We start from the raw sequence: 26,340 nt of genomic DNA on the forward strand, positions 1-26,340 counted from the left end.
CTATTAGACTGATTCTGTGCAGTGTGAGAGACTGATGATGTTTTAGTGATGAGAGCATCTTTGTTTTCAGCTCCAAGTGTTGCTTGCCCTCCTGGACTACGATGCTTCATCCACAGATTGGTGATGTGGTGATTGGAATGACAGACACAACAAACTCCAATGTTAGTCCAGTCCAGTATAATAGGAACAATGTAGATATTGGATGATGCCGCTCACAATTTACATCCAATGCCAACATTAGCATTAATGCATGAAACAGTGAGCATTTTATGGAGCAAGGCAGAGGGTGAGGTGGTGTTTCTGGTTGATGGGTGTTTGGCAGGTCAGACTCTAACCTGAACAAGTTTAGATGGCTTAACTGACAATATATTTTAATACACAGCTGGCCTCCTTCGAGGGGAAAATCATTTCCCCTCTGTGGTGGTGTTCGGAGTAAAATATGAATAGGTTCCATCCAGCAGGAAATCCTCAAAGCAGCAGGAGACAACAGTGTAACAATAAGAAAGAATACAACACAAACACCAAACCACTCGGCACACTCCTCACTGCCAGAGCTCCCTCTCACTTTACACGCAAGCTCCTCCAATGTGTAACACAGTGGAAGAACCACAGCAAAGTAATGCTGAGATCAGCAAATGTTTTGAACGTCAATGTTTAAGGATTCTAATTCTCATCTGCATAATGGATCTATTATTGATTACTCATCTATTCATCTACATTTTCAATGTTAATTAACAATTACATTTTGTTCTGATTTAAACTTTATGGAGTACATTGCTCATTTTTGTATTTTGGGGGATTTGTTTATTCATAGACATTTTCTGTTTCACAACCTCTTTCTCTGAGTCACTTGTCATCACTGAAATATTTTTAATATTTTGCTATTAAAAACAAAAACAGATTTTTAAACATTATAGACACAAACTTGTAGAAATCTCTGTGAACAAACTCATTTCCTTTCTCTAATGTTTCATGTCTTATTCATACTCGGACCTTTCACAAACAAATCTGAATACTTTAGCATGAAATATTTAGATCCTGTTTGTGACTCAGGGGGAAGCTTGCTCTAGAAAATACAGTGTGATACTGTATCAGCAATCATTTATTTAACAGCCCCCCCCCCCCATGTCCCTTTACAGAAAGATCCATTCAGTGCTTCAGTCAACTAAACGGTAAAACACAAACCAGCATTAAATCATTTTATGTTCCACCCTTAACCATGCAAAACAACTTAACACACTTCTTTCAGTACATGTGGTTTTGTGCAACTGAATGAACTGACACTCTTAAAAAAATAGATGATGCGATTCCCAGTAAGGCCGCCCCCGAACTTAATGTATGCACTTGTACAAAACAATGTGCACACATACATAGCAGTAGTGTGCCAAATGTCCTCGCAACTACAAAACTCATAAGAGAACTTAGGATGTACATCGGCTCATCATCTTATCCCTTTAAATTGACAACACTGGCACTTAAACTGTGATTTTAGCCTATAGTAATGATAGCTACAGAAAGGTCATCATTACAATCACTCAATTATTCTTTATGTTCTATTACATGTTTAGAAAACATCTTCCATGCTGTACACATTAAACGAGTCAAGTACTGTACTTGACCCTCCGGTGAAAAACCAGGCTGACTTGTAAACCTTGGTAAGTCCTGTTTGGCCTGATCCTCTCGTGTCCTACTGAATGGAGGCAATGACAAAAGAACCAATTTGAAACACTTGGCAACAGCAGAGATGTAAGTACAGCACAGAATATAGTAATATCACTAAGAATGTAGTGGGAAGTCACAAAGACAAGAACAAAAAGAAAATTCGAATAAGAAAAAATCGAATTCAACAAATATTCGATTTTTAACTTCACCTCAAACCAAACAGTTCAGTAATACATTAAATTCACATTACTCACTTGTGCAAGTGCATATCTGTAAAACAAACAAACCACACTGTGTTGTAGGGTGTTCTAAGGCAGGGGTAGCTTAACCAATGGCACAATAGCAATATGTGTGCAAGAGAGCTTTGGAAATGTAGATGAGCCCTCTCATCTGCATGCCAAATGACCCGTTTCACAGCCAGTCAGCTGCGTGGCCTCTACGCGAGTTTGATTGTCTTTTTTTTTTTTGCCCCTACCCGCATTTCGCGAAGCCCCGCCCTACTCTGCCTCTGATTGGCTAGTACTTGTTGCTTTCTTAGCAGAATTTGTTCCCTAAAAACATTTCATCATACAGATAAAAAATATATATAATTCAGGTGGAATTGTGTGAGTCTCATTTTTTCCAGTAAGTTGACAGACAATAGTTCATATATTTCTGAGGTTAAGTTGGAGGCAACACTTGTTGTGCTGGACACATCACGAAGGTTCAGCCAGCACTTGTGAACATAATGTGCAGGGCACTGTCTCAAGGTATTTCCAATTCTATATACAAATAAGGCAAAAAATGGAGCGTCAGAGAGATATAGTGTCTCAGCCTAAAATATCTTGCATTTGAGTTTTGGCAATAGCAGTGTGGATGACAGGAGCTGCTTCACCGCTGGTTGTATAGAGGAGCAGAGCAATGCTTTAATTGGTGGCAAAAAAACAAGCAATGAACACAGGTATAAAGCTACACAAAAGAAGTCAGTGCTGTATATTGTAGTTGTGTGATTGAACTGAACAGACTGATTTCATGTCATATTGTAAAAAAGAAGCAAACATGGTTGTATTGGTTTCTGTGTTTATCCCTGAGACTCACAATGCAGCTAAAAGCAAATCTAAATGAGCCATCATTTCCCGCTCATGCATTCATACACTATGTTAACACAGCAATACTAATTAACACATCAATGGGCCCTGCTAATTATTTTGTGTTGGATACATGCAGTAACTTTACAGTAAAATTGAAAAAGGAACACTTGACTATCAAACAATCAATAGTTTGGTTGCACAACATTTCCTTCCAGTCAAAGGTCGTCTCCCAGTGTCTGCAGCAGTGTCTGGATTGACTTTTAACCAACTGCGAGTGTTGGCTGGAGTCCATTTGCTGCTTATCCTTCGTCATCTCCATCAGACCTCTGGCATACACCTAAACCATTTTGCCACATGGCCCTGCCTCTTGGCAACTCTTTTATTCTCATTGGAGGTCAGCAGGTCCATGTAGTGACCGTACTCACTGATGGCGTCTTCAACACGAGTCATGTACAGCCAGCTGGCTATCACACCAAAGAACTGGAGACAGAAAGAGAAAGGGAAGCTAAGTATAGGAAGGCAGGTCACCATTGAGTGCTTCTCATTTGCCTTGAATGTCTCCTTCCATTCTCTTGCGTCTTATCCTCGTGTCTTAATGCCGCCTGCGTTAGACACGAGGAAGAGATGCAAAGCGAGGAATCGCTTTCAGACAAATGAGAAGTCTTTTCCTCTGAACCGTTATCTGAAGTAATCTCAGTTTCTGATGACAAAAGCAGAGCTGCATGACCTGTCTGCCTGCAGATGTTGACATCTCTGCATGCATTAGAGTTTGTATTTGCACAGATAATGTGATGTACTGTCACGACTAGCAGTGCAGTAGTGAGAATGTGAACCGTCTCTGTATGTTTTCACTTAAATAAACAACTGTACAAGCATCTGCACAATCATTAAAAACAGGTATTTTGTATTTATATTGCAGATAATGTTTATATTCCTATAACAGATCCGTCAAACCACATTTTGTAAAGATACTGTTAAATATATCATATATACTTTCTACCTGACTCACAGGGTCTTTTTACCAGCTGTTCATCAAATGTTTTCACTGCTGAAGGACAGCATATTATTATAAGACCGAAAAAACTTTATGGTGATTTATGAAAATAGTTTTTTGCTTCTGTTATTAATCGAAATCATTTTTTACTAAATATTAATCGGAGCTAGAATAAAATCTAAGCCTGGTGGTGATGTTGCACCCGAGTTGAACCGAATGTAATTTGTCCCGGTGATCAGCTGCAGCATCCAATCATCAAACGACTTCTGATAAACGGCCGTGTCAGCAATGACCGAGTGTGATGAGAACGTTATTCTGCGTGTCAACGCAAAATATGTGTAAATATTGGTTTATAAGTGTCCCAGTATCTGACACATATCAAAGTCAGTTTCAAAAACATTGTACCAAAAATAAGATCTGTTTGTATTTTTATTTTATCTGCTGATGTTTCAAAAGTTCAACTGTCACAAAGTAAACCTCAATGAAATGGAAGAGCATGTAAAGCATTTTGTGAACATTGAACTGCATATTTTATCACTGTTGATCCAGTGACGTTGTCACATGTACCCGATGTGAAGGAACTTACATTTTAGTCATCCGAGTTGAGTCTGAATGTTTTATTTCAGTGTGTCTTTCCGCAGAAACTAAAGCTGCACTTGTTTACTCTCCGCCAGCTGTGAGAGTTTGTTTGAGCTGTAAGAGTTGTTCTGTGAAGGCCACAGGTACAAACAACACCTCTACCCTTTGAGAACAGCAAAAAGTTCAGTCCAAAAGTCATATAAGACCAACACATCTGTAGGACAAGTGGAAGATCTCAGTCTTATAGTTGACCGTGTTGTGGGGACATGCGTATATTTGCTAAAACAGGCAATACCCAATCATAAAATCCGGGGTTCAGACTTGGTTTAAATTAGAGACAACTGGAACTGCAGGTTAGACAGAGAATGCACCAACAACAAGCTTCTCGTGGAGCTTGTGTAGTAGAATTGAGTTATGGCCTGAAAAGAATAAGAATCATACAAGAGAAAATTAAAAAAAGGGGGACGGTTTTTAAAACATGTAAACGTGTATGGAACAAATATTTTGCTGATATGAACCTCAGAGGTCAGACGCCAAAGGTTAAAACTTGGTTTAAGGTTAAGTTTAAGGTTGGGGTTAAACATGTAATATTTAAAGTCTAAATCAGGGAATTAATGTAAGCCAATATCCCTTTTGCTATTTACACACATACAAGTGCCCATATGAACTCCTAAGACAGAAACATGAACAGAACTTCTTAAATAACATTGGGAACAAAGAACTAGTCAAATGATATCTGCCACAAAAAAAGGTGGTCTTCCAAAAATACAGCTCACATTATTTCATATTTATTAGAAATTAAGGACATTTTACTGAAGTTATTATTACATATTTAACAATTAAACATGGAATGGACTTCATCCTCAATTACACCTCAATCACAGAACACACTTTCTTTTTCTCTTAAAGGAGACGATTACACCTTCCTGTTTCTTCAGCTGATGGTCGTGTACATTAATGTCACTGTGCACACAGAGATCTTTAACTGTAACTGTTTCTCATCAGACTACATGTTTGTAATTTAGGTTTGTACCAAACAACAGAGCACATTTCCTTATACTTGAAGAACAATTTGCACTGAGCATCATGAATAACAAACTGCCTTAAATGATGGTGCGTGACACGTTTGTGTCAGTATGCGTGTGTGTGTGTGTGTGTGTGTACCTGAGGCAGTAGGATCCCTAATAGCAGTCCAGCCATGATCTTATAGTTGTCCATCAGCCAGATGAAGAAAGCATCAGTGCAGCCTCGGATATAGATGGTTTCAATCAAGTCCAAACGCTGCGAGACACAAATTGCTTGTTACTGTAATTTCAGTTTTCACAATTAGTGGATGCAGTCAAGGACCAAGGACTTGGTTATTAAGATGCAATACTAGTTTAGTGAATTACATGCAGACCACATCATTCAACATTGTGACTAACAATCTTACATTTCATGGAAGTCAATCGTTTGAGCTCTCACCTCTTTTTCCAACACCTTGTAGCCACACATAGTGTTGGCCACTTCATTAGGCTGGAGGGGAGAGAGGCAGAGAGAAGAGATAAAGTTAAGAGGTAGAAATAATATGTTCGATACAGACAGACGCCTGTGAAGAGGAATCAGCAGCAGACGGAAGAAGGCAAGTTTGTAGTCGACCTTTAACATTAGTGGTGAAAACATAAACAAGACACAAAATGACACACATAACTACCTCTCATGCACACACAGAAGACAGTCCTGAACCGCAAGACTGCTGAAGACATCACGAGAGAAACTGTGTGTGTGTGTGTGTGTGTGTGTGAGAGAGACATTGAGCTGACCACAATACCTTTGACTGTGTAAAAACTGAAGTGTGTGTATGCATGCATTGTCCCTCATGACTTTGAACTGGTGATTTTCCATATTCAAATGGTTTCATATATTCAAATGAGATGAAACAAACCGCCAATCTCTGGTGGCCGTCTGGCAGAGGAAGAAGAGGAGGAGGGGGTCAACATTAACATTTTAGCAGCTGTATTTATTAAACTTTTTTTTTTTTTTTTTTTTTTTTTTTTTTTTTTTTAAATCAGTATTATGATTAATAGTAGGAACCGGAGGGTAGCTCACAACACCCCACTGCTACTAGTTTTTTGCCGAATGAGTCTGTAAAGTGCCTGACTGCAACGATATGATATGTCATCATGGAACTAAAAAGGCAAAAGCAGGAGTCAGTGTGCAGTCATGAGCTTGATTGCAGGAGCTGTTGTCTCTGCTCAATACATTTCAACGGATCAGGTGGGAACCCTTGCAGCTCGTCTGTTCAGAGAAGAAACACGATGCGCGATCAAGTTGGAACCAATTGCTGCTTTGTGTTAATATGGCCTGCAATTACAAAGATCATCACAAAGATTATAGAGTTGAAAACTACACTTTTGAGCATCGGCGCCGACAGTAATGAGTCATTGGTTATGTTCAATGAATGGGTGTGAATCTCAATAAAACATCATCATCTAAATATGGATGGAATTATGATATATTAAGCCCAGTTTACATTAACCTTTCATCTGAATGATTACACAGTAGATGGACAAAGCATAATTTTTACCTTCAATTTGCACCAAATGGACCACATTTTAAAGACAGGAGTGCAGGAAATGGCAAAAATAACTTACAATTCCATTATATCCAACTGAGTTCTTTGTTATAATGTATATTATAATGTCTTCCTATAGAGTTTAAATGATATCTCTTCCTGTTAATGTCGCCTTGCACTTAATACTTCCAAGAAAGTATTATAAATACATCTCTCTATTTGTGTATTTCTTGTTTGTTTGCCAAGACGAGTCTGTTTTTGAGGGCAACAGTTGTCAATCTGTCGTCTCTGGCACACACGTTTTCTCATTCTTCATTCAAATGTTTGTCAAATTTATGTATTCATTCCTAAAAGAGATTTTTGAACAACAATAATATGGATGATAATGACAGACCATAAACCATAGTGGCTTCATCTGTTGCCGAGCATCATCTTTAAACAGTTCTAGAAAAATACACAATTCTGAATACAGCAACAAACCAAACTGAGAATCAATCAATTATTACTTTATAATTCTACGATAAAGATATCTGAAATACTACAGTAAAAATATCATATTGGCTGACTTCAGGCTGCTCAACGTCTCCTCTAGAGTTTACAGTAATGAGCAACACTGCAAGAACATTTCATACCATAACAATGGAACGGAAAACAAACCAGTGAAAATACCAGAAACAAAGGGATGACATTGCATGTTATCAATTACATTTTTGTCACAAGTGAAAATATGAATAGTTTGCTAATTGAATTTAACATTGAGAACACGTACATAATGGAGTAATAAAGCAGCAGCAGTTTCATGAGTCCAGTTATGAGACAGTCCATCAAACTGTTGTCTGTCTCACTAAAAAGTTGTTGTTTGTTCTCTCTTTGCCCGTAAACTCTGGGGAGTGTAGGTGTATACATTAAACGGTGCACACATGCTGTTTTGTGTTTTGCCTCCTAGCGTGTCTGGCATGGAAAAGGCTTAATCACCATCATAAGGATGCTGAGATGTATTTTAAACATAACTGCACACTATTACAGCCATTACTGTAATGATATAGAAACTCAACCGAGTGTTCAGGGATTCACAGATCCATCATAAATAAATAAATAAATAAATAGAGCCAGGAACGATGAATTGTTTTCTCTTTTCCGAGCACATGAGGTAAAGTGAAAGATGCTAGGATCGATCTTCAAAACTAATTAACACTCATATACAGTGTAAGTATGAGGGGTCTTTCTCAGCTCAGGGTGGTATTGGCAGCTATAGTGAGCAGCGACTGAAAGGGAATTCTGATGATTCCAGCATTTAACATACATGGAAATTGTATGTTACGCTTATTTTTGAAGCAATGCCGGCCCTCAGAAACATTTTGTGCGGCCCCTGAACAGGATATGAAATGCATGCATAATATTTTAATCATCTGCGTTCCATTTCAACAGCGGACATTTAGTGCACTACTCGGCTACTGCGTCGAACAGCGCACATTTAACAAGCGTCTATGCGTTTCGGAACAATTGACCTATAGAAAGCTACGTATTGCATAGCAACTAGTGGCACCTAGCAATTGTTGCATGAATCACATTCTGTCATCAACGACAATTTGGCAGTTTAATGTGGAAGTGAGATGGAAAAGCCACCACAGGAAAAATGTATACATTTTTTAGCTGCTGGGAACACTTTCTGTAATCTTAAAGTTTAATAAATAAATGTTTGGTTTTGGAAGTATTTTGTTTTATTGGGTGTATTTGTCTTCTATCTCCATCATATGCTAGCTCCCTAAACTGGGCCATAATGAGATGAGAAGAGTGCCTGTAAACCATTTGAGCTCATGACGGAACTGCTCTTTGTTTATGTTATATACAGAACAAAGTCAGACGGAAACAAACCGCAATACATCTTTTTTGAGAAGAATTTCAACAACTAGCACAAACTAGCGTTCAGCGCATTAAAATCATGGCACAATGACGGTATGATGCGAGCAGAAGTAATTCATCATGTTTGGTTATAATACTTTAATCCAAGCGGTAACTGAACAGCTAATAGTTACATTTTCTGCAATGTAATGTGGCAGCAGTAGTTAGCAGCAGTATTACAGTGAGGGGTATAAATGGCGGTCATATTATCTGCCAGTACATCCTACAGTAGAACAGTAAGCAGCAGTTTATATACTACTAAAAGTAATGGAAGCCGTTGTACCCACCTTAGTAGTAATGCAGCAGGTGTATGGGACACCGCAGGACGATGGACCGGATGCAGAACAGTTGTGGTACATGTTGACCGACCAGTCTGTAAACTCTTGACCTCCACAACACTCAAACTGCCACAGACAAGAAAGATAGCAGAGGAGAGGCAAGGGCCGAAATTGGAAGGAGGAGGAAAGACAAAAAGCAAGCGTTTAAGAGAGTGATGGGAGAGGATATAAGGGGAATAGGAGATAAACAGAGTGGAGACATAGATAAGGGAGAGATAAAAAGAAAGGAAGTAAACAACTTGATAAACAACATTTTTGCTGATGTTAGTAATGCCAGTAACATTTTGGGAGGAAATGAGCCATAATTAACAACAATTTGCACGTAATTATGAGTCTGTTTCATATGTGCATGCTTCTCTCCATCTCCAACTTTGCCACAATCTGTGTGGTTGGTCAGCTGGTGGCAGGGCTGGGCGATAGGGGTAAAATCAATATTATGATACTACAGCAAAGTAAAATATGATATTATAATATTAAGATAACGTTTTTTCTGATATAAATATATATCTCAATATGAGAAATCGATCACAAACAACACTTAGAACTCTGATTCATGAATTTGGACAACATAAACAAAAACACATTAAAAAAGTACTTTTATCCAGATTACATATCAACAAATCACGGCCTTTACAATGTAAGAACCTAAAGCGCTATTCGTCCTCTCACTCACATTATAAACCATCATCATCATTAATTAAAATCCAAATGTGTACATTTACAGCAGCCTCACAGACTGAACCGTTTGCTCCTGAATCTATAACACTCCCAGCCGAAGTCGACAAAATGATGCCAACCAATTGTTTTGTATTGGCCTCTATTTCAGCCATTATTAACAAACCCCGAAGAAAACAATATATTATCACTTAACAGGGGAAATATACAAGCTTTGATAAGACATCTAGAGCACATTAGTAATTATTGGTGTTGGCTGAGAGCTTTTGAGTGACATTGATTAAAGCTGCTTCAAACATCTCCCTTATTAGTATTACATGGTTTGAAGGCTGTTTAGGCAACCACGCTGCAGGGCATCCACGATGTTAATGTTAATTTAATAACCATCAAGATTTGACCTAAATAACCTTCTCCTAGCAGCAGAAGAACAGGTGTAACAAATAGTGAAAAGTATAGATATATGACCGAATGTGGGATGACTAAATGCTTTTTAAATTGTAATAAAATAATTGACTGCCCCAGTTGTTTGCACACTAAATAGATTACACCAAATCCTGTAATGCCTCCATTCAGTCATTTCTATCTAATTTATGTTTTCCTCGGTTAGCTGTGGCTGCACAGCTGCCCTCAGAGAGTTAACACTCGCAGAAATACCTGAAAACCACACCATTGGCTCTGCTTTGTAGTCGGTGAGACAAATATTGTATTTGGGAATCAGAAAGACGGTAAGAGAGGGAGAAAATGGGACAAAAGGTCAGACAGTAAGAGAGGACGAGACAAGAGATTAAGAGAGAGGATGAATAAATGAATACATATGAAGCTGCTCTTTGCCAGGCCGTGTGATCAGTATGCTGACATGACGCCAGTGTGCCGGGACGTTACTCCCTCTTCTCGTTGCCGTGACTCCACAGAGGGCCGTTTATCCAGCGCCGGGTCAGGACCCGAACGAGGGTCACAGGAAGGCAAAGCAATTGTGATGTGATTAATGTCTGCAAGTGTCGGGTATAAGTCCAAAAACATTAGCCTACAACTTCACACTGACTTACGAGTTCAGTAGGTGCCACTGTACCATAAATACAATCCAACAGTAAATCCTATCTTTGGGAAAATTGATCAGCAGGTTTTGTATCCTGACGAGACAAACCCAAGAGAGGGAAGAGACTATAGAGACTCATGACCAGATCACCCACCAATTAGTTTACTGGAGTTATTGTAAAATACAACATTCATTATTCATCTCTGTCGCAATCAAATACTCATTCTGTTCCCAAGCTGGTGTCACGGTTGAACCTCTCTTAACCATTTCATCTCTTTTAAATGTTTCCATCACTCTTTTTCACTGTTGGATGACAACAGTTCTCCAGAGGTCATTACTTGAGAGTCAGTTGTGTCTGAAAGAGTGACTGATTTTAGAACCAACTGCCGAACTGACTGATGAGCGGCTGTTCACTGGCTGACTGAGCGACTAACTGGGCGGCTAATTGAACAGCTGACTGCTCAAAGTGTGTGTCGCAAAGACTGAAGTCCTATCATGTGCTCCCTGCATTCAATACTATTTAATTAGTACTATTATGGCATCCATGCAGAAATGTTGTGACAGATCGTCCATGCCAGATAAGTAAAAAAAAAAATTCAACAGTTTTGGCAAACTTCTTTGGCAAAGATGACATTGCGTTGCTTTAGAAACAAATTAAAGTTTGTTGGACTCCATACCCACTACTGACCTTCCTTTTGAGAGCAAAATACTTGATAGTCATGGAAAAGTAGAGACAAATAATTAGATAATTATCTAAATGCACAGTGACGTGTCAGTTGAATTACGGAGCTCAACATAGCACTGAAACAGCCCTTATCAGAGGAATCAATGTCGTTAAGATCAACACTGACCTAAAAGAAATAAAAGAATATGTTCTCAGCATCTTTCCAGAAAATAAATGGCTTTTTGTTCAAACAACCACACAGCGCTGAGGAAACAAAGTCAATGTTTCTCCAAATGACTGGATGGCCTTGTGGCTTTCACTGCTGCAAGACGTCTTGATATAAACCTCAAAATCCTGATGCGATGGCTGTGACAACACTGAACGCTGTGACTGCAGCGTAAACTCTGATAAAAAAAAAAATGATACAACTTTTGAGCTGGGTGCCGTTTATGTGTGTGTGTGTGTGTGTGTGTGTGTGTGTGTGTGTGTGGGGGGGGGGGGGGATCTGTCCTGGGTTCCCTCTGATGAGATTGCAGTATCTTTAAGTAAGAGTTTAACACATAAAAACTCAGCAGGACTGTATCAATGTGGCTTGATCAGATTTGATTGACAGCAGTTTGGAAGAAATAAAAAGCCAACAACCCCACAACTATCATCCCATTAAGATTCAAATGTTACTAAATCCTGATTGGTGCACCGAAGTACGTGACATCCCCTTTCTCTAACTGCGCTGCGTCTTTTAAACCAGTGAGAAGAGACACAAACATAGAAATCTTTCATGTGAAATAAACAGAACTGTTGTAACTTTGATAGAAACTAGTGTGACCATGTAGTAGTTGTTCATACTAAGAAACTGATATAAATGGTATCATTTGACAGCCTTGGCACACTGGACATCAAGGGAACACGCCTGTTAAGTCTGCTGGTCTGTAAATGCTTTGGAAGCTTAGACTTTGGATTCAAGACAATCATTTAAAAGCTGAACTGTTCCATTATGAAGGGATTTGAACTGAGGCAGGTGTTTGCTGAACCACCAAATTACCTTCCACAAAACAACAGCCAACTGTTGGGCCTTCAAGCAGCAAACATTTCATTCAATCAACAGACTCCTGCTCCACTGGTGCTGGTCACTCTGCACTCTAACAGCATGTGGCATGTAGCCAGCAGACTGATGGATCATTTGTCTTTTCTCTTCTGTTAATCAGTGGATTTTGCTGCAGGCTGCTTCTTAATGTCTATGTGTGATCAGTCTGCTGCCCCCTGACTGTGCATCTCCTTACGCTTCCGAAAAAGTTGGTAGCATGATGTACTGAGGGAGCAAGTCCAGAGTAATGTCTCTCTGATGATTCTGTAAACAACTTGTGATCGTCCCAGATCACTTCAAACCCTGACTGGAGCCCTGTAATGCTAAACAGGTGTGTTGAGTGTACTGCATTGCATTATGACATATTTAAAAAGCTCACATGGACCTTTCAATCCTGTCACATGGACAGAAAACGTTCAGTGACATAACCTTACCCTCTTCTGTACAAAGTCCATGATGTTTTTGAAGTCCAGGTCATCATAGTAGTTCACTATGCCTTTTCGGATGTTCTTGTTCAGCAAACCCACAGTCTGTAAGAGAGAAAAAAACAACAAACGCAAAACAGTTTGTGTGTGTTAATAATACAAAGGACGTCATGTTACCACAATTGTTTTGTTTCTACGACACGTCTGATCTACAATCAATGTGTCAGGCAGGCAGCAGAGGAAATGTTCTCATTAGTCAAGGTGACTAATCCACTGAACTGGAATATTGAAATGTGACAGTTTGACAGCTCACATCTGTCAGTCACAATCTGGTGCGGCAGGGTCACGTCAGGTTAACGCATTAGTCTATCCGGACACTACAATAAATATTTGAAACTCCACTAAGTACGTTTATGAAGAGCTTTTCTTTTAGGGAACTAATCATTTATTCCACTACACTCTTTGTTTGGGACACATTAGTCTTATTTATAATTCATAAGAGGGGTTGGGCTATTTGCCGCATTCAGGCCCGCCGATGCTCCGTCATTTCGCTCTCTTAACAACCTGTAATAAAGACTTGAGACTTCTCCGCTCACGAGAGGCTCAGAGATTAAAGGGACCTTTAATCTCTAACCTTGGAGCCTTTTTCATTCAATTTATTTTCTTCTACCCCTGAAAATATCAGGTCTTCACAGTGAATGTATAGAGGCAAAGCAGCCATATTTAAATCACATTACAATAAGAAGATTTATAGACTTGGATTAAGTCTAGCGAGGCGTTTCCCTTTGAGAAACAAGGCACTGGACCATTATTAAATAACATGCTATAAGCTCATATGTCTTTGTCACTTTTTAACACGACGCTGACAACAAAAAGCCATCTTTCATGAAATCTACTTATAGAGGAAATAGACTGAAATCTTATTCAAATGCACTGCCATGTCTTTTTAATCTCAATGTAAATGAGACAACAGTAAAACAAAGAAGTGACATATTAGAAGCTCAGTTTGTAATATATTTTCAATAAAACAGCCATGAAAAAACTGAAACGTACATTCATTATGTGGATCGTTTCGATTTTCTTATGACAAACTGGCATGCACATTAAAATGCACCACACGATATTATTGAAAAAAGTTATTCCAAGAGAGGCCATTATTATGTTTAATGTAAAGTAATGTAAATGAGATGGTTGAAAGCATTAAAAAGAAGAAAAAAAAGATTAAAATGTTACCCCACAGAGCCACATTAAGATATTAATCATTGGCAAGAAGACATCTCAGTAGAGGAATGTCATTATTATTTCCCCCTGTAATCATGGATCATGGTCACATGATCACATTAGCACTTCCTCACATATAGAAACACAAGTCAGGAAAGCGGTGCGTCTCATCAGCATACGGATATCATTAAGACGATCATCCCATCTACTCTTTGAAGAGATACATTCTGGTTATACGGTCCCTGACATTAAGATTTCAATGTGACGTCAGTGAAGTCTCCTTTTAATAACAGACATTATAGGACGTCAACTCACTAACTTACATGTTTTTTGCATTTGGTTTTGATGAATAACAATCATGACATAAATTTACTTTTTCTTCATCATGGCTCATTCATTACTATTACCGTGTGCTTTAAAAGATGCATGCAGTGTTTGGTGCATGTCAATCATATACTGAGATCAAACAAAAGCTATAGTAAACAATATAAATCCAATTCATTTATTATATCCTCATGAACAGTATTTCAATATCAGTTTGCTGCTGCATAAAGCGTTGTTAACCTGTTCCCCCACTATGCGTTTCTAAATGTCAGGTTATTGATTAACACCGTGGACGACTCACCTGACTGCGGAACACCAGCGCCATGATTCCACCGAGCAGCTCCAGGATCAGACACACAGCCAGGGTGTACATGAACTGTAACCAGACGATAGAAAGGAAGAGTCATTCCACACGTAAGTTTCAATTTCAATATTTATCTTTATAGTTGTTTTTTGGACAAGCTTTTCATCAGTTATTAAAGTTATCACCGAACTTCGATTCATGAAATGAGGCTTTTCACTACTGCCATAAACAACAGTATTTTTTTGGTCCTGCATTCATAGCACTGTCTGCCTGCATGTCTTTGCACCAAAGCATCCGTTCCAGGGTGAAGGGGAAGTATACGCTCCCATGCCCGAAGTAAACTGCTGTTGAACACGGAACGGTTGTCGGTGGCAAAAAAAAAAACAATCATTCCATATCTGTAAAAACTGGAGACAAATAAATATGAAACCGTCTACCGTATAAACATTAAAATGCACCACGTTATTGGAAAAATGATTTATGACAGAGCATAATGATGTTTAATAGTCATGTATACGAGATGATTGACAGCATTAAACTTGAATTAATGCCTTGTGGTTGTGTGCCTCCGCCAACCAGCCATGATGCTGTCTCTATCCATGTCTGTCCAAAATGTCTTCACTTCATCATTTTATCTTATTGGACATTTGTGTGAAGTTGTCATAATTAGCATGTGAATTATCAAGTTATGGCCAAAAACATGTTTTGTGAGGTCACAGTGACCTTTGACCACCAAATTCTAATCAGTTCAACCTTGAATGCTGTGTTGTTCCAAATTTGAAGAAATTTGCTTAATGCGTGAGATATCAATTTCACGAGAGTAGACCGGACAACATGAAAAAAGAATGCCTCCAGCCACAGCTGTCGTGGGCGACGAGGTATAATAAAAAGAGGAGGAAAGACCGACTGCTACTCAAGCCTTTCCTCACGGAGCCACATATAGATATACATTAATTAATACATTAACTACAAGAAAGCTGATAATGAATGTAACGAACATCTCAGGAAAGGACCGTCACAATCTTACCCATTTGGCTCCGTAATCATGGCTCATGGTCACGTGACAGTAAGGTTTTCATCTGACTAAAATAACACGAGGCAGTTTAATACCTCATGCATCTTCAGTTGTAACATGATCTCCATGTAAATGAGATGAAGATATAACCATAACATGCCATAAGACAAATTGTCAAATTTGGATCTAGTTTTTTTCTTATGTTCACTACTCCCATAAAATCACAGCCTATGTGAATAAATTAAGCTGTACTCAAGCTGTTACCTCGGAACACAATTCCATTGAAATGGTCAATAGGAATCTAGAGCTATAGCTCGACTTTCACGTGTTTTAAAAAGAGATTTACTGGTGGTACAAATAGAGGTAAATATTAACACCATTTTATAACTAATGCTGCTTTGTAAATAAGAAAAACACACAGTGTTATAAAAAACAAAGAATAAGAACATCCTGGCAGCAACTTTATTTGATTAAAAGATAAAGATAAATGACTTGGCTCTCAGTACACCACTCACCACTTTCAGTAGGGTTATATTATCCCTCAGTGAACCCAAGACTCCAATGAGTGAAACAATAAACATGATGATTCCCAAGAGGATCAGGATTATAGCCGGGGCCAAAAACACTCCATCCAATGTCTTGTAGCGTTGTCTCTCCACCTCAGCATAGATGCCAATGCCCAGGATGAAGCCACCTATCAACTGGGAACAACACAGAAAGCATTGAGGATGGGTTAGTCATGAGCTGGAAAGAGCAGGTGTCTGATTCATCTCATTTCAGCAGGTTTAAATACAACTAAAAGAAGAAAACACTCTTCATGATTTCCTTGATTAGATGCTACTTTCACAGCCACCACTCAGCTGGGAAAATGACTATTATGAATAAAAACAACTCAGTCTCATGGCAGTTCTTGAAATAGTCACAAAAAAATGCAATGCATTGCTTTTGTGTACGGGGAGACGAACTGTCGCTCTGCAAAACTTCTTTTTCGAGACAACCTTATAAAAATACCTTAGGTTTTCCTCAACCTAACCTTTGTTGCCGAAGCCTAAGGTTAGGCTTCGGCAACAAAGGTTGGGTTGAGGAAAACCATCACGAATGTTTGGGTTAGGCAACAAAAACCCAACAACACTTTTGGACACGTGTTCAAAACCGGTCTCGTGGGTTCGTTGGACACATCCACCGCCACTCCCGCCCACCATAATTAGTCTTTGTCGCTATTTAATACTACGTTACTTGCTCTGACCTTGCATAGTCATGTGGATGCATGGAGTTTCTGTCTCCGCCACAGAAAGTCATGGGATCAACAGGTTTCAACATACTTTACATCAGACGTACAGATGTGATCAGACAGTGTGAACTGGGGTTTGATAGCTGCTTTAGTGAATCTGAATCATTTTCAAATCCCTTTTTTAATTACATCAGATATTTGGTTTCGGCATTTTTAAATGAAATGGTTCAGAATTAGAAATTAAAGATTGACTAAACTCAAGTTATGTTTAGTAGATTATCTATTCAGCTGAATTGTATAGGGCTGCCCCCTTTCAGCCCACTCATGGTTCCTTTGGTCTTTAGGCGACTAAGATTTCTTTAGTCTATCGGACGTTCTTTATGACTTATTTCCAAGAAACTAATGAACACATCTCTGGTAAACAAAGGGTGCCATTTGTCGAGAAGAGTTGAGCTCACAGAGAAAGCCGCCTTGGATACATGCATACACGTTCAGGGGAAGGTCAGGATATAAAAAGCATAAAGCATATACTCAGAAATCAACAGTTAAAGTGTAATCGAAAGATAAAGTGTATGATGAAACCTGATAATAATAATAATAATAATAATAAGTGTATCTGAGTATAGTGCAGTCTGTGTGTCGAAAGTACGGAGAAAGAGGAAGTGAGCTGAGTGCAGGCCTTAAGAAAATAACGGCTGCAGAGAGGAGAGAAAAATCTGATAAGTGTTTTAAAAGCAAGCGCGTGCTGAATAAAGCGATTAACAACTGTAACTGATTATAATAACTGTAACTGATAACAACTGTAACTGTGATTATGATAACTAATCTGTGTTAGAAATGTGTGAGTGTAGGAAAAGGGGAAGTGCAACAGATGTTGAACACCCAGACACGCGCAGAGCTTGATTAAGTAAGCGCCCAGACAGGGAAGTTGGGGTGATTTCGTCATGCGCACACACACACAAAATGTAGGTACTTTTCGAAGCACCTGCACCAAATCAATGATGTCATGTTAATCATGGGCTGAGGGAGGCCGTGTTGAGGAAGAGGGGGGAGAGACGCGAGAGGAAGCCCAAAAGTGTTATAAAAGAAGTAACTTGCAAGCCCCAAAACGGGATTTCTGCACGGGCCATCCAGACGCTCTGAGAAGAAGATACGGACGATTGCAAATGAAGTATTCGAGGACTTCGTCTCTGTTCACGGAAAAGAAGACCGCTGTTTGTGGTCAAAGATTGAAAGACGGAAGTTTTCCTCTCCCCACTGCTCGACTTTAACAACTGAACGACGGAGAAACACGGCAGTCCTAGAAAGACTTTGTACTGAGCCTTGAGGACTGTTGAACGGACTCCGCTGCGAGAGCAGGAGGAATCCGAGGGTCTGGCCGGACCTTCGCTCCTAACAACTCCAAAATAACCTTTTCATCGCACCTTTGGAAATCCAGCTCCAACCGAGCCATCTCGGCATCTAAAACCAATGAGTATAATCTAAGAAGAAAATTAAAGTAACGAATCAAGTGTAGTAACATTTTATGTGAGCTGTAGCTTAACCCTTGCTAACGAACTGAAGATAACCTGCAATAAATATCTAATCTGCATTTAAAGTAAATTTCTCAAGTGCATTTATTTGCTCAAGTAGTAAAAGTTCCTCGTGGCAGTAAAAAGTTAAATCTATTGTATGTCTAACAACTGAGTTCTGTAAGTTTATCCTTGAGACCGAATCCACTTAACAATCCCTTACGGTTTTAGAAATAATCCTAGCCGTTAAAACCTAAACCTGGCAAGAGCACGGATCCAGAAGAGGGAAGCTGCCATAACCGACGCGACTGGTAAGAGCGCCCGGGGTCAGGGTGGCCCCTCGACCGAGTGCACTCAGACCGGAGGAAGCAGGGTAGACGTCGGGAGTAACGGCAGTTAGCAGAGCCAGGCGAGTTCCCTCGCAAGAACACCAGCTCGACAATCTTTTAACAGAGAGCTGAGTCAGTAAGTAGCCCCGTATCGGGCCAGATACGGGGATACCCCAGGATCTAACACATTGCATGATTCTTTGTGGAGACACTAAGTTTTACAGATCTGTTGATTAAATCAACTAATTGAGTGGTTTACACAATCGAATGAGTGTTTGCTGACTAAGAATGCCGTTGGTTGAGGACAGCCTTAGAATTTTATGGACAATGTTCATTACTATAGAAAATAAAATAGACAGTATGAGATTTGTTGGACTCTGATCCAAACAAAAGAAACATAAAACATCTACTTCTTGACTGAAGTACCTCATTGTATACTAAATACTGTACTCATCATGAGCAAAATATATGATGACCAAGAAGTGCTGCATAGTGGAACAGATACGTTTACCTTGTTGCCGTAGTAACATGTAATTATTGAATAGTGTTTGTCAATTTAATTATTTATAGTTTATAAAATGAACACTGAAGTTCACATGCTTTATTTTGATTGTAGATTCCCTGCTTAGCGTCAGCATGTAACATTGTCATTGTGAGCATACTAGAATGCTGACTTGAAGCACTGCTGAGCCTAAGTGCAGCCTCACAGAGTCGCTCGTATGGCAGTAGACCCTTAGTGTTGTTTAATCTTCAGTGGGCAAAATCTAACTTTCAAAAAGCGTCCTCCGTAAGCATTCGCCTGAGTACATTCCGAGTGTGCGCGCACACACACACACACACACACACACACACACACACACACACACACACACACGCACAGCCTCAATGAATTTTTGTCTCCAAGATCAAACCTTCGATAATCAATTCAAGTCTGACTTTAAAATGTGTAAGAACTACCAATGCTGTGAAGAAGATTAGCATCTAGACTGTCACACCTACACACTGCTCTGTAACACTGTCTGTGCTTCTTTCTCTTTCAATGTTAGCCTTTCATTGCGTCGATCCCTTTTTTAAAACAGAATTATCTGGATCAGAGTTGCAAGAGGCTGGATTTCCCCCAGCATCTATGGTTCAGAAACTTAACAAGAAGGCATCCCAAAGTGTCATGAAAGTCATCAGCAACAAGAGGGTTCCTTTATACCACACAAGTTGTAATAGCGTTTTGAAATGAGCTCTTTCACCATTAAAGTATACAGTAAAACTATCCCTACCACGATGGTGGTAGGGCTTTCCTGGTGTTCAAACAGCTTGGTAGCCGACACCGATCAACTGTCTAATTTGGTTTTGTGCTGCAGAAATAAAAGCAATCTCAACTAGTACTGTATATCTGCTAATGGATGCTAATTAACATTAACATTAAGGTTTGATAAGAATGAATGAGTCTGGGCTACACTGAGAGATTCCAGTTTGAGCCTGAAAATAAAAACACCTCGAAACCGTTTAACTAACTGAAGGATAATATCACATCAACGCTCATTTAATATAGATATTAAAATAGTTAATTTGATCCTTCCGCAAAAGGTTAATTAATTCGATTAGAATAAACCCTTTCATTTAAGGACCACCATCGGCAAATGTAATAATTGTTTCACGCTGACCTTGTTAACACGAACAAGACAGATTGACACGGAGGCTCGATTCTTCAGTCAAATATAAATGGTAAACCATCCAGTCCAGTGTTTTGTGCCTTCCTTGCCACATATTCAGTATGACATTAGCATACATCAAAGCTGCAACAGTAATCTGCATTTTATCAGCATCTGGAATCAGATAATTATGCCACAGCAACTGTCACAGCCTAGCAGGGACATCAAGAGAGTGAAGAAACGCTTAAAGGTTCAGTTCACTCAAATTACAGCCCTAATATTATCTCGCATGTTATTAACCTTAATAAATAAAAATTATGGTGAAGAAAGATGTTTGCAAAAGCTCTTTCTTCTACCTTTTAATGTATACTATGAATTGAAGTAGAAATGTAATACATAACAAAGTAAAACACCCAAGTGTTTTCCTACAATGAGCTTCAGGCAAATCTAAAATTAAAAAGGCCAATTACATTAACACAGATTAAATTATAGCCAAATGGTACATGAGCAAATGTAGGACTGTAATGTGATCAGACAGCCAAAGTAACTGGCCAAACACCAATGACCCATTTATAGCACTGTAGCTTTAATTATCTCTGTATCCTTCATGCATCCAGGGAGGGTCGAGAGACTCTTCAGTCATGTACAACCACACATCTAGACATTCACCTCTAAGCTGCTAAACACAACACATCACTAACACGCACGCACGCACACACACACACCCACACACACACACCCCCACACACACACACGAAAACACACTTTCTTCAAATGCAAACTCGTATCTAACAAATTACTTATGATAGTTTATGCACAAACGTATAATTGCTGAGATCAAACAGGGCCAAAGGCGCCACACAGACATGATTGGTCAGATACTTTTTCAACAAGCTGACAGTTTTGATTATCTACTGGAGGAGAAAATGATCGCAGACAAAATTAGGTTTTTAACAAGACGAACCAGATTCAAGCTAAACGTTAACATCACAAAACCGCGGCTGACATGTTGATGTTCAGCAGGTGTAATGTTTAGTGGCTTAGTTTAGCGTGTTGGCATGCTAACATTTGACAATTACCATTATCAAAAAGGAACTACAGTAAAACACAGTCTAGTTGTCATCACACTTCTGTAAGGCTGAAGTCCGGGGTAGTTGGAGGAATCTACATTCCAGCCGGAGGGCTCCACCCACTCCTTCAGGGGAGCATTGGGATCAGGTGAGGGAGGAGACGCACTTCCCTAACATCTCCAGGGTTGGAGAGATCTGAGACCTGAAAACCTGCAGAACTGACTCCGTCTCTGACTGCTGTGCTGCCACTATTCCCTGTGTCCTCCGTACCGTCCTGTGACAGTGTTGGTTATTGTTACTTCAATCTACAGCGGCAGTTTAAAAGGCGGAGTCGACCTTTTTGATTCAGTCTCAATTTTCCCCCGAAGCAAAGGTTACTTTGAGGAAAGCGCACACACACGCACGCACACACACGCGCACACACACACCACACTAAAGTGGTGGCAAACAGTTAGAGGACAGCATGTTGCTCGTGCAAAAAGCCTCATTCTTTGACACGTTTGTCTGCCTCCCCACAATTTATCTTCAGCCTTTCAGTTCCCAAAAGGTCCAAGCACTATTTATAATCCACCACAATGTCTTTTCCTTACAAGTCCCTGGTTGCTGTCTGTTATGAGATCTCGCTGCTGGCTGGTCGCATGCCAGCCCTGAACTCACTTCAATTCAGCCAAGAGGGGGGGGGGGGGGGGGGGGGGGGGGGGGTTGGGCACTTGGAGCCATAAACAAAGCAACTCCAAATTTCTGCATATGACTTGGTGACAATATCAGGGCATCAGGCCAAGGTTAAGTTGTATCATATAACCGACTGCACTCCGCTGCAACAATTCCACAGTTCTATTAGTGAGCTTGACTAACTGCTGTCATACAGTCAGTGCTGAGACTTCAGATGCAGTACTGAAACCAACCAGGCTACAAGCTGCAGACATGGGATTCCCATGTCAGAATCAGAATCAAAACCGTGGCAATAAGCGGTTCTGATTCAGATTCTGACATGGGACAAACACCAGGACACACGACACTGGTGTGTGCATTATGTCACTACACATATTGGCATAACATCATCTCAGAATCAACATGACCTTTGGAATAATCATATCCCTTTTTCATGCTTTGCTTTAGTTTTGATTTTAGTCTCATCAACTGCACCACCTTTGAGCATACAGTATAAAGCTGGATTAGATGAAGTCATTTCACACAGTGAACAGAAAGTAACTGTGTTGTTCCTCCAACATATGCCGTTTGTCATTTAATAATAAAAAAGGAGGAATAAATAAAAGTCTCAAAGCATGACAGTAAGAGCTAATTATACTACTACGGCTTCCTTTTAAGGTAGTTTAAAAGATCAGTGGATCAGATGAGAAAGCAAAGGTCTGAGGTTGAAAACATGTCACTGAATCGTGTATGGGCAACACAAGCTTCCCAATAAATCACCACCACAGAATTTGGCCACTGCTGCCAATAAAGCTGCCTGCTGTATCAGCATTTGTGCATGCAGTCAATTAAAAATACGTTTCAATTACTATCACACACCTGTTTCATCAAACATTATGGCACAAAACAGTTGCCGTTGATTTGAATACAACAGCACCCACTTAAATGTCGAGTGTGTGAACACTTGCTACTGTCAACGTTTCCTGGAGGATGCGACAACATGAGCCAGACTGCTCTTTATTCTCGACTGCATCACGCTGAGATAAGCCACATTCCTCAGAGACGGCGTCTGCTGAGTGTCTCTTTAATATCATGACTGAATCAACAAGCTGTATGAGCAATGTAAATAGTGAATCTGATTCACATCTCCTATCAAGGCGGCATGCATTCGCCATAATAAACCCATTACTGACTCCATCTGCCTCACCATCCCACTCCTCCCCTCTCTCCATGAATAAATGTTTCAGAAATGTCCCACGGAGGAAACTAACTGATTTTCTTTCTATGGTAAGTGTTGTGTCAATCAGCCATCTGTCATGTTTTCTATGACAGGGAGCAGCTGCAGGGTTTGGCGAATAGAAACTTTTATTTCTTTAAAAAACCTGACATAATAGAAGCTATTTTTTCAGTTTCAGCTTGAATTAATATAATAATACAATACAACCTGTGTATATTTTTGAATTTCTGTCTTAACGTCCCCTTCCTAACTTCCCTGAGAGTGAGACTTTTGATTTTATGCATGCTTGCACTACTTGTGGTTTTGGGGGCCTTTGATGGTCAATGGCCCCTGGACATCTGCTGTCCCCGTCAATCAGCCAGTCATGCAGAGGCAGCAAGAACCCAGTCATAATAATCCCTCCATCAACAATCAATAAACAGTTAGCCAGCTTGAGCTACACAACCAGCAGATTCCTTCACACTCTGTGGTAACCTTGTTGTGTAGGTTGTAAATAGTGGTGTAACGGATCGCGGTGGATTAAGTACAGAGGTTACCTTAACCATCATAGTGTGAAATAAAGGTTTACTGAGGATCGTTATCCGCCAATGTTCAATAAAACATGCGATCAGTACATCGGTTCTGTTCCCCGATGCGTTCAGAGATTACAGTGCAGTTCTGTAAAATAAATGTTCTATGTGAGTGCAACTGCACTTTGATTTAAAGGATCAGTGTCAAGCATTTAGGGGGATCTATTGACAGAAATGGAATATAATAAATAAATGAATATACTTACAAGTGAATAACCACGTGAAAGTAAGAAAATGGTGTTTTTGATAGATTGAGCCGTTCATGTCTACGCCATGTTACAACAAAAGCCCAGATCAGATAAACACAACACTGGCTCTAGCCGGAGCCTTTAGCGTTTCACGTTTTTGTATCAGCCACTGAAGTTTAACATTAGATGTCGCCAAATCCTTCACAATGCACCTTTAATCACAGTAATAGGATTACATTTTATGTTTTGTTAACTACCTTTTTTAAATAAATTTGAATGAAAAACACACTATTCAAGTCTGACGTGTGGATGTTCGTCTCTTTAAAAAAAGAAGAAAAGGGAAGCAGATGAAATATCTCTAAACTTCAGAGAAAATGCCTGAATATCCCCAATTTCATGCCAACATGCAGATTATGTTAGTTGGTAAACTGAACAATAGGCCTGTAATTACTAGACCAACTGTCATTTAGATTAATTTAATGCTGTTACGTCACTTCCCTAAACTTACTGAAAACATTATTGCCTGTCTGTCATCTGGTGGCTCTCACGTGACTCATGTCCGACCACAGCCGGACAGACAAAAATGTGCACAAGCAGCTTGTGGAATCTCCCAGAAAGAAAAGCCTGATTATAGCTGACTGTTCCTCTTTATCTGGTCGCGCGATGCGTTTACCGAGTACGGATCAGGCAGGTAAAGGTGCACACAGGAGGGTGTGGCCACCTTGTAGCAGACAGACTGCAGAAGAACACTACTCCACAGGTACGACACCTGTCGCGTTCAAACTGTGGATCACAACTGAACGCTGCGATTTCAAAAGTGGATGAAATGTTGAGCGTCGATCATTTTCTAGCAATACCACCATTTATTATGATTCCTTTCCATGGAGGTGGACGGCACACACGGCTCACAGTTGAAACGAACACACACACACCCTCTGTCTGCGCCCGCAAACCGGGATATGTGTGCAAACAGCGCGCGCTCCTCTTTAACAAATCATCATAATGGCGTTACTCACCCACCAGACGATGGCATAAGCGAACAGGAGAAATTTGAGTAAAATGTATGAGAATCGCTGACAGTATCGGACATCTTCGTTGTCGGACATCGTGGCTGACTGAGGACAGCTGACTCCTGTGATGTTGACAACTCACTTCCGCGTTGTCACCGTCACCACACCTGGCAGCGCACGAGTGATGGATGGGTGGGAGGTTTATGGGCTGAAGTAAACTGAAAACGATATCGAGTGGGAGTATTTCGCCGGTAAAACATTAAAATGGCCACTGAGATTTCGATTGATGAAATACAATTGTTTTTAGACCGCCGAACCGTGAAATTGATCTGAATGCCTCAGGGGCGTATCCAGGAATTATGGGCTCATTGCACTTCCTCCTCTTTTCCTTTATTTAAAAAAATAAAAGTCTCACTGAGATTAGGTTATAAACCACCTTTTGAAAGTGGTTTGGCAAGGAGGATGGCATAAAACAGTGCAACAACACTATGTAACACTGGCTTCCCTTACCCCCTCTACAGGCAGGAATCTCCACAATGCCGGCATTAATTACCTACCCTGCAATCTGGGAAGTGATTCAGGAATTTGTCAAAACATTATAAATAATACGCCACCCTTTGTCTTGCACAAATATACAAAGTGGTGATTATTTGTACATGTAACACCAACTGGCTTGTGCTGCCAATGAAGCTATGTGAGACGCTGATACATTCATTCAAAGCTGACAGGCTGTCTGTGGCCAACCATGGCCCATACTGTTTGCTGTGCTTTAGGCACAATTGGCTCTGGTCGACCCTTATCAGCAGTCGTTCAGCAATATAGTGTGTTGAGTTGGTAAGGGAGCCGTCTGAGTGGCTGTTCAGTCAAGTAAATCACTATTTTCACCCGGTTAGTTTTGGCTGGTTTTCATCTCATCTTGATAAAGTAAAGCAAACCTGAGTATTTTCAGATGTAGTCTTTGAAATGTGCTCAAGTGCAACAATTAACAGATGAGAGGACATTTCTTTGTGCTAGATCAGGGTGTGTTTCATCATTCGTGTTACCGTCACCA

The 26,340-nt window shown here is 39.9% G+C and overlaps 1 protein-coding gene across 2 annotated transcripts; it reads right to left on the reverse strand.

The window, feature by feature from the left end:
- Positions 1–801: 801 nt before the first annotated feature.
- On the reverse strand, positions 802–25,421 carry tspan15 (tetraspanin 15). 2 transcript variants are annotated; one of them, XM_079293350.1, is made up of 8 exons: positions 25,296–25,421; positions 16,363–16,548; positions 14,830–14,904; positions 12,993–13,088; positions 9,049–9,165; positions 5,770–5,820; positions 5,470–5,586; positions 802–3,212 (listed from the first exon to the last, which is right to left on the reverse strand). In XM_079293350.1, exons 1-8 carry the CDS (start codon positions 25,383–25,385, stop codon positions 3,051–3,053), a joined length of 894 nt encoding a protein of 297 aa, XP_079149476.1. In that variant the 5' UTR covers positions 25,386–25,421; the 3' UTR covers positions 802–3,050. The 2 variants fall into 2 exon arrangements, with proteins under 2 accessions (XP_079149476.1, XP_079149477.1); XM_079293351.1 differs by lacking the exon at positions 25,296–25,421 and adding an exon at positions 21,644–21,741.
- Positions 25,422–26,340: the final 919 nt, after the last annotated feature.

This window comes from Melanostigma gelatinosum (assembly GCF_949748355.1).
Source record: "Melanostigma gelatinosum genome assembly, chromosome: 2".
Classification (NCBI taxonomy): domain Eukaryota; kingdom Metazoa; phylum Chordata; class Actinopteri; order Perciformes; family Zoarcidae; genus Melanostigma; species Melanostigma gelatinosum.

Excerpts from the sequence above, each read along its gene's own strand:
- tspan15 (XM_079293350.1), bottom strand. The coding sequence starts at position 25,385 with ATGTCCGACAACGAAGATGTCCGATACTGTCAGCGATTCTCATACATT. Across the intron at positions 16,549-25,295 it reads CTTATGCCATCGTCTGGTGG|TTGATAGGTGGCTTCATCCT; the intron begins GTGAGTAACGCC and ends TGTTGTTCCCAG. Across the intron at positions 3,213-5,469 it reads TAGGGATCCTACTGCCTCAG|TTCTTTGGTGTGATAGCCAG; the intron begins GTACACACACAC and ends TTCTGTCTCCAG.